A 10,339-nucleotide genomic window follows, 5' to 3' on the forward strand; every position below is an offset into this window, starting at 1 on the left:
CACGTTAAAACAACCTTGAAAGTGTTTTATCAAAGAAACTAGCAATTCTGTGGTGACTTTCAATAGAAAATTTCAAATTTGCCGCGGTAGAATTTCATTAGAATGTGACGTGATTTCACTAGAAAAAAAAATTGGTAAGAGCTATAGGAATTTCTCTTATTTTATTTGTAATTACTATAGTAATACTATCTATGTATAAGTCCTTTTTAGATGTTTATTTGGTGGGTTCAAGAAAAATAAAAAGCATCAAAAATAACAAAACTACTAATTGATTTGTACCGGCGTCACTTATGGAAAAGTAAAAAGATAGCGATGATGATTTTTATCATACGTTGGTGCTCCCGAGAGAAAATATCTCTTCGGTGTACTGTTCACAATCTACGGCAACGAATCTTTGGTGGACCCCTTCTAGTCTCGGTAAAAAGAAAAAACTTTATCGTATTTGTAACGTGAATCCGTTTGCTAATAGAGCGTAACATTCATGCGAGATCTTGCAACTGACGCTGTTTGCCCTGGCATGGTATGTGGGACATCCTGATTCCTCTCAGGACCTGCTGTGGGATGTATTAACATAAAAGAAAGTTCGGTCCATGTCATATCCTGCGAAGATGCTCTATCTTTAATCCGCTTCGCACTGTAATTTTTTTCAACAACAATATGCTCTGTCTGTTGCATTTCAAAAATTTGAAACAATATTATAATAATAAGTGATATTTAATATTCCAAGTTTAAAAAATTAAAAATTTGGAAATTTATTTCCTTGGGAACTTCAATAATTTGATATAAATAAAATTACACACTTAGTTGTTAGAATACTGAAAAAAAAGTAAAAAATTATACTTAAGTAGTGGCTGTATGAGTAGAAATTTTGAAGACAAAATAAAGGTACAGGAAGTTGTGAGATAGTAATGTTAAATATATCTGCCCAAGGAAACAAGGCGTTGCTTGAAATTAATCATCAATTAGGGGACTAACTGTGCTAGATATTCCAAATGATACGGTGTTATTAGACATTATCGACGTATTATAAGAAACACATTGGCATCTCTTAAGTAGTCAGGATTATCTTACAAAGTATCTCATGTTACATTTACCTATGTATAATATTAGTTAATTCTAAAGAATTAGCTTGTTCAGTTTGAACCAAGCAAGAACTTGTTATAAATGTAACAGAAACGAAACGTTCTTGTACGATAAGAAGTTTACAGAATTTACTAGAAATCAGAAATAATGAAAGAATTCTAGTACAATCATAATTGTATATTTTTTAGATAAGTTAATTATTATACTTTTAGTATCAATTCCCAATATATCTAATTACAAAAAATAGAATTTCAATATTCTAGCACTTAATGTGTAGCACATTGAAGTTTTATTTAAGAACTTTTACTAAGCAGGCAATGATTTTTTACTTGCTATGTTTCTATATTTAAATATTTTATTGTAACTTTTTTATCAAGAGAGATTTAGATTCTACTAAAATGTTATTTTTTTCCTGTAACGTGTTAAAAGAAATTTAAATCTAGATAGAGAAATCTAGGATAAGTGATATCGTTGAAACGTATTTTACAAGGAATTAATGTACATATTAGTGTCATGGTGAATATGATGCAAGTTGATTTATTATCACCGAAAACTGTAATTAGTTAGCAGTTCATTGATATCGAAATAGCTTCATAAATCGTAAGACTGAAGTGTCGCCACTCAAATTGTTCCAATAGGAAGTATAGATTCTTGAACGGCTATCAGTACGTTGCTTTACATTTTTATGACTTTTCAAATGTGACGAATACGTGTAATTGTTCATTGTAGCACAAGATCCCGCGTTCCTTCATAAATCTATCACTTGATTACATCAACTTAGGTTGTATTTTAAAACATTGCTGACGCTTTGACAGAAAGCGGAGAAATATTGCACAAACTTGAGATTTCCAAAAATATCAAATTGCAGGTATTACAAGCTAGGAAGTAGAGTTATCATATTATGTGTTTAAATTTCTGTGAGTAGATCTAGTAGCACAAACTTAATTATCTTAAAACAAAACAAATCAAACCATGCAAATTATTTATTACCTATGCATTCAATTTCTGTTTATATAAGATTCTGCCAGTCAAAAGATCTTCTGTGTTTAAAAAGATGATTTTGTTTTTTTAAAGTTATATTTTTACTGTATTATAGGCACATATTCTATCTCTTTTAGTGTAATACATTTTTTATATTTATTTGTATAATCTCTTTTTAAAATGTTTTTATGATTTAATTAGTTACAGAATTGAAAAAGTGTTATCAAAACAGATTAATGAAAAAAAAAAAATAAGGTGAAAGACTGTTTTAGAAAGTGATTACGAGAGTTGAGAGTTTCACATATGCATACTGGACGACTCGATAAGAATTCCCCACCACTATCATTTATCAGTGACCTCGTACAGTCACGCCTCTCTGATAAGAAGAAAGAATCACCAATTCCCGTATACATATATGTATATACTTACCTCCTTCCTTTATTTCTGCTTTGTGCATGGACCATCCAGTTTGTTGCTATTGATTTTAAGAAACCCTATTCTCCTTTACAATTTGTTATATACAAATAGTTTAGTTTATGAATAGAAGTACAAAATTTCAGATATATCTAAAGGCTATCAACTATTAAACCATATGTTCTGTAATATATTTCGAATTTTTTCTTCATTACAATTTGGTTTGAATAATCTTCCTTTTAAATATTAAAGAATTAATGAATAGATTGTCAAATAAGCAAATCGGAGGAAAAGTCAAAGGTTAAATCCATAATTTTAATTTATACATGAATGCAAATTACATCTCTGCAGACAATTCCTTATTTCAATGCTATTCCCTTCCTCTTTGCTATTCCGTTTTGAAAGCGGAACGAGTCTGTGGCAAAGATAGCTTTACGCGACCGTTTTCAAACAACGATGATGCGTGAAGTAGATGGTGATGACAAGTCGTTCGTTGAAAAATCGTTATTTTTACGAAATTGAAGGAAGCATCGACATCTGTGCATACCAAAGTACTCCCCACGTACACAAAATTTACTATAATTTCGTAATCTGCCATTTCCCTTGATCAATTCAAACAATAAACTTGATGTTTGCCATAAGATACGTATATTTGCCCTCCTATTTGTTAAGGAATCATTAAAAAGGATCAGGAAAACTTCGACAAATACAATTTCGCTATTTTGGGATGGAATAACGTGATTAATTAAATCGAATTTTTACTCTATAGCAATAAATAGGCAAATAATATTATTATCAAAAACTCATAACTAATATTAAGTAAATATAACAAATAAGAAAATGGACAAATAATATTTGAATTACTATCAATTAATTGAAACTAAATAAATGGAGTTAATTATTTTGACCCTTCAAAATTAAATAGACTTTGAAATGTGTCCAAAGTCGCTCTAAAGTTTCATGATCATTATATTATTCAGAGTCAAGGCAAGTTTTTAATAAATTGTATGAATATCAAGAAAGATTATTTGGATCTTGAATATAATTATCCGGCTGAGTACTCCCGTGATCTCGTTAAGATTTGCGGTAAATGCAACGTTTATCTCCTCGTTGCTAATTATGAAAAGTTTGCAAACTTATGCCAATGATAATGTCATCGAAATTCATCGAGGAAGAAAATATAGTCGTCTTATAACGAGCTGAACCTTTACCATCTCCTTCTCCTTAACTCGCTAGACTCTTTAACGGATTTTAATGACTACTTGTAGAAATAAGAGTACAAGTTGTAAATTATTCGAGATGACACAAATATCAGTGTTTCCACCGACTGCTTCCATACTTTAAGCTTCCTAGTGGTTTCTTCCCTTCAAAATTTGTTTTGCAACTTCTAATAGTAAAAATTGCAATGGATTATTGTCAGATTCTTGAAGATATATATTATAGCATAGTAATATTAGATAGATAATTATATCGGTAATAATCAGATTCCACTTAAACTTCGAAATAATGTTGTAACAAATTTGTACAACAAGGATTCATTCGATAATAGAAAATATAATTAAAATGAGATGCCTCGTATTGTATCCGTTAAAGAAATTGTATGAACATAATATAATAATTATGCAAGTAATAGGTCCCGTTTAAACTTCAAAATAAAATTATCACCTCAACGAGGACTTACTCGATAATCCAATAAAACATTAAAAAAATAAAACACTAAAAAAACAATAAAACATTAAAACGTGACATATATCACGTGACGTATCAATGAAAGAAGCTGATAAGATTATTTATATATTAATTTTAGACCCAGTACATGTAACATACTTCTTTTAACTATTCGTATTAGCAATTAACATCAATGAAGATTCCTAACGATGAATGAAAAAGGCGCGTGCAAGGCTCCAAAGATGGGTGTGTGGAGGCGTCTGTGATCATCGTGACAATGGAGGACCGGCATCGCGGTGCTTTAACAGAACGGAACGATAACGAGACAGACGATTTGCCCGTAGATGCCGCCGGTTCAATTGAACGGCATGCAGACAACGTGGCCGTTGGTCACTGCGAAATAGAGAACGACGTGTGAAATGGGTATCGTGATGTACCGACCGGATGCCACTTCCTGCTTATCACGTCTGCGCATCATTGTAACGTGTACCGTACCTAGCGATGGGAATAAGACGATTCGAAGCCTCTCGAGACTGAGACTCACCCTCCATGATTTCGACTTGTCCACTGCGAGACTTTACAATTTTCTTAATGCCGCCAGTTCTTAATACGCATAACAGTTTTCATAATTGCAATGGCCTTGTATAATCTGATGATTTTATTAGAAAAGAAGTATCTAGGATTTTATTAAAGAAGTATCTCAGAAGAATTGGCAGAAACTTAGAAATTGTACGAGTGTTTATTGCATAATTATTTATGAGAGACGAATCTGACAAGATGAACGAGGAAGAAGCGCTTTAACTCAGTTTGGACCTGTCATAAGGCAAATATATATGTTTTACCCATTTCTACCAGTCTTGTCCACTTGATATCACATGGAGAAAAAAGGAACATTATAGTTGGTGGATAATGTAGGAAGTAGCAAAGTCGATGCGCAAGCGTATCGGTAAGCAGTTCCCGATAGATCTGATCCATTAACGCTTTCTTTTTCTTACCAGATGTAGATAACGTTTCATGTGTATCTAGAAATTTAAATAACAAGGGTTTAGAAACAAATCGCCCACACAGAAGCGTGAAATAGGACTTCTCTGTGTTTACTAATAAGATAGAGAGGAAGACGGGAGGAAAGAAATCAGTAAGTAGTACAGGAAGCAACAAGGTTTGAATTTCGCGATAAGTGATTTAAAGTCGTGATTTTCAGCTCTGGTGTCACTTGCCAACCGTGTACTACTCTCTCTTTTTCTCTCTCTCTCTCTTTTCTATTCCCTTCCATACCTGGTTGGCTTTCGTCTCGTTCTCCAACAAACGGTAAACCGTGTTATCACAACTATGCCAAAAATGCAAATCAACGAGTGAGGCCTTTCTAAAGAGGTTGGAATGCAACGCGCTCGAAAGTCCTGGAAAGGCCTGTCCTGCGATTGCAACAGATGCAATGGCGGCAGTCACACCACCACGAGGAAAGTCCTTCGTGATCGCGATTGCAATTTATTTTTGATGTTGCCTGACAATCAGCCGCCCATAGAAAATATATCAACGACAGCAAGCTTTCCATTATTTCGATGAGAAAATTATCCGCCCAATGAGACGATGCCGCGAGTGATTCTGCGAGTGTTGATCGACGAAGGAAACACGTCCCTTTCTTTTTCATTTACTTAGCTACACTACTTCCTCATTTTATACCTAGTTACACTATTTCTTTTCGATTTTGTTTTCTTTAGCACTTATGTGGGCTATCATTATTGAGTCATTCAAGATTATAATAATTTAGAGTTAGATTATTTAATTTTTAATTTAGTTTTATTTTATTATTAACCTATATCACAGGAATATACAGTACAAAGTAACATTAAACGACCTAAGATTTTATTAATCTTAGATAAATTATTATAGTCATCTACATATAACCCAATGATACTATCTGAGAGTTAAATAAAAGAATTAAGTCACATCTTTATGCGATAAAAATAGTAAGTGTCATGAAAATTGATTAGCTATTATGGTACACGTTATCTACTGGGCCCTCTTGTACACAATTGAACTAATATTTTTGGTAAAATTTTGCAAATTACAAGATATACGTACGTTGTTACTATATATAGACTTTTATATCTATAAATTCCTATTCCTATGAATATAATTAAAAAGATATAATCTAGACGGAAAATTATTTTATTGACTAAATATTATAGAGTGCTATACCTTTCTTTGTCAACAATTTCTGTTCCAGAATATTTACAAATAAAATAGGTACAAAATTTCGCAACTGCAAAATACTGTCAGTTTATACGCCTTGTGCCGTTAGGAATTAACATTTCCTAGAGAATCCTTGCGAAGTTTTCATTAATTGCGCTTGGAACTTGCTACAAGTAAAATACCGTTATCTTATCGTTACATAAGTAATCGTAATGCTGTTTCGAATTTGCATCAATGAGAAATGAACGAGCTTGTCGAATATGAGAAACGTTTTTACAATCGTTTGTAACGAGACCTCTCTATATTATTAGTATTTGATAGTACCATTATGTAGAGGTCAAGCACGATAGATAAAAAGCTGTATTTACAATACATATTCACATATATATGTGTATAAGTTACTTCTTCCTACGTGAATATATCTTAGAAGATAAGCGGATGAAAAACAAAAAAGAATTGATTCGATAAACGTTAAACCCCTCGAACGATATTGTTTGAAGACATACTTTAACGTATGTAAACGAATCTATGTACGTTCCCATATTATTACTCTATTCTTTTTAAGCTTGAATTATTTTTTATTTGTTTAGCAAATATTAATTTAATAGAAATAGCTATTGTTCACAATAATTATAAACAAATAATATTCTTTTAATTTGTATACATTTTGATTGTTTTGATTGAGTTAGTGTAGTCATTTTAATTATAATAGAAACAGAAATTTTATTAATTCTACGTAAATTAGACATTATTTTTAACGTGTAATTACGTTCTTCGTGTAACAAGGATGCGATAACATAGCCAACATGCAATTTTTGATAATGAAAGATACTGTTAACTGATGAATTTTAAATCCATTTGAAAATAAAGAAATGAATTCACGTATGAAGTTCAGTGTTACAATGTCACTGTGTGATAGCGTCACATTTTCTTACATATAGGCATAAGTGGTATATAAGATGAAACATCTAAATATAAAGATTCTATTAAAATGATAAATATGATTATCAGAAAATTATTGTAAGTTCGCAACAATGCTTCTGCATTAGTATCATTGTTACGACCGTTCGCGGAGAGACGCGGTCGCGAGGAAAACGCGTCAGCGAGAGGCGTCAATTCTCGCTACGATTCGGTTAATCGACGCCGCGAAATAGTCGTTCCCCTGTTTCGGTTAAGATAACAGAGGTGGTTGAATGAATATGACACAGTATAGTAAGTTATATATCACCGTCTATTCTAACAACTTATAACGAAGACAGTTACGCTGGTGCGTATGTACGAGATGAGTGAGTGATCGATCTACGGCTGTGTATACCCGGTTAAAGGATGTTGACCGTTCGAAGGATGTAAAATCAGTCCGTTCGGAGACGATGTTGTGACGAAGGAAAGCTAAGGATGGGTGTGTCTAGCGCACGGGCCCATCGGATTTGTTGGTGACGATTTTAGTTAAGAGAGTGAGGGAAATAGGCTTCGTTGTTAATTGGTTAAACGAAGGGGCTTCACCGCCCTCGAGAGAAAGTGGTTAGTGGGAGGAAAATTGCATCATAAGTGAGAAAAACTAACTTTCCCTTGTCAAGCTGTAGTAGACAATGGTCTTTAGAAATGCTTCGGAAACAGACGTTTGTTTGGTTTGAAGGACCTCGATTAGGAAATTCCTGAGATTTATGGAAGGTACTTGAGACTATTGAGGGTACGCAGTGAGTATCCGAAGACATCTAGTTGCCATCTTGCCCGCGGTGTATGACCTGGGCTAGGTAGAGTGTTACGCGACGTAACAATCATCTTGTTCCGCTACGTCAAAGATGTTGGTGAATTGAAAATAATTGTGAAAAATTTACGATCTAAAACATGTATATTATAGAAGTATACTGAATTATATTTAAACCCAATTAAAAATATAAAATTATTGCTTAAAATTAAACATTTATAAAAACAAGATATTTTCATCTAATAATGCCGCAAAGTCGTAAGAAGTAGTGACACAAAAATGACGAAATGTCATACATCATTAAAAGATATCGAGTGTTAAAACGCCAAAAGTTCCTTATTAAAAGTAATGGTTTAGTAGTAAAAATTTTTCCGAGTATTTCGCGAGACGGATAAAATGATTTCACGTATTATAGACCAATGGAGGCAGAGCTGTGAATTCGGTAATTTTTAACTGGGCGCATCTGGAGGACAACCTTCGAATATCCCTCTCTCTTGTTTCATGTACAATACGTTCCCTACGTTACAATTAAGGCCTATTTGTGAACAAATTTATCTGGCAACAGACCAACCGATTGTGCCTACTGTTGGTACGCGGACTTACAAGAGTCGTTGTAACGTGTTTGCTAAAGACATTAACTGACACGAATTTGCTGTGCAAATGACTCTAATTAGGATAGCGTAGCGCAGCGGCTAAGCGTGAGTCCGTTTGTGTATACGTTGTGTATATATGTTCTCACGCAATATCGTTTACAGAAGTAATGCTATGATCTTTACTGTGGAACAGTCGAAGAAAATTAGCGTAGATGTGGTTACAATGAAAAGAAATGTTGCGGGCAAGTTTTCTGTTTTCACCGCAAATAGTAATTGTTATCGTTACCTCACAAATCTCAGGTAGAGCGCAAACTTCTTTTCTTTTCCTTCCTTTCTGTAATGAACCAGTTGCCTATTCTCACTTTGCCACAATAATATACTCAAGGCGATATTAATCATCCTAAACGATTTATTTCTTGGGTGACTCGCGTTAGTCTCTCTGTCGACGATCACGATTTCGCTGCGATCACGTTGGAAAATGTTACAGTTGGCGTGACTCTGTCTTCAGTTACGATTGTACGTTCTGTATTCCTGTGCCGCGAAGCTAAATTTAAAGGCCAACTGTGCCTAAAAAGATTTGTGTGTGGTACCGTGACTGTGATTGAATTACCAGATATATTTTCGTTTCGTCGAGTAATAAAAGAAGATTAGTATTGTCATTAATAATATCAGGCAGTACCGGTGCTATTGAACTTTTTGAAATATTCTGATTTTCCCATATGGTGACATGGCTCAAGAATGGTCTCTTTCTGAAATATTATTCTTCGACAGCCTGTATCGGGATTCTCATCAACTTTTTGCAAAACTGTTTTTTCTAAGTCAAAAGTGGAAACTGTTTTCGATTCTCCAAAGTATTGAAAATTGCCCTTTATCATGTCAGAAATTTTTAATTAATCTAGGGAACTGAACACATTACTGGTTAGATGTCTGTAATCCAGAAAACCTTTATATAATAAGGTCTCTAATATTTGCAGTCATGTTTATTAGGACCTTTTCGCCCGCTTTGATGAATAGTATATGAAGTTTGGCATCGACTTTTTGAAACATCCTATGTAAAATGTTTAAAATATAGCACTTGTTACAACATTCGATTCTATTGTTTGAATGAAAATTAAAAAAAATTACTATTCATAAAAATATGGATTTGCATATAAATGAAGAGTAAAAGAAAGAAACAAGCAAAGTTCATTTTTCTTGATTTTTCATTTTATAGCAGAATTATCAAATCACAATGATTATAATGTTCAAAATTTTTTCCATAAGATAGCATTAAAGATGTAATGTACTGGTTAAAAACAGGGAATGTCCACTTCGTACTGGAACAAAACACAGAAATAATTACTGTAAAATAATTAATATTTTATTGATCATTCTTTTTTAGAATATCTAAGTAAGGTATAAATTTTATGTTATTGCTACTACAATAATTTTTTCAATAAAGCTATCTTCTAACATTCCTTATTTTTCTCTCTTCCCTTTCAAATATGTTCACTCTACCGACAAATCAATAAACAGAATTGAACGATCAAAATGTACGTGTTTGTTACCTGTTTCAGGGTACGAATGGTCCTAGACCGGCGTATGTGGGTGCTAATAATGGTAATGCCGGTGGCGCCGGGGGTGGCGGTGGTGGTGGTGGAGGCGGCGGCGGCGGCGCTACGGGCGGTGGCATCGGTGTTGGTCCGGCGAGCGGTGGCGG

At 33.5% G+C, this 10,339-nt stretch overlaps 1 protein-coding gene across 1 annotated transcript in view; it reads left to right on the plus strand.

Annotated features, from left to right (window-relative positions):
• Positions 1 to 10,339, plus strand: part of LOC117152302 (glycine-rich cell wall structural protein 1.0-like) — a 34,990-nt gene that overhangs the window by 23,501 nt on the left and 1,150 nt on the right. Inside the window, exon 2 of the mRNA XM_033323537.1 lies at positions 10,197 to 10,335. Coding sequence (XP_033179428.1) covers positions 10,197 to 10,335 — 139 coding nt within the window. The remainder of the gene's footprint in view (positions 1 to 10,196; positions 10,336 to 10,339) is intronic.

Source organism: Bombus impatiens, unplaced genomic scaffold, assembly GCF_000188095.3.
Source record: "Bombus impatiens unplaced genomic scaffold, BIMP_2.2 scf_0049, whole genome shotgun sequence".
In the NCBI taxonomy this organism is placed as follows: Eukaryota; Metazoa; Arthropoda; class Insecta; order Hymenoptera; family Apidae; genus Bombus; species Bombus impatiens.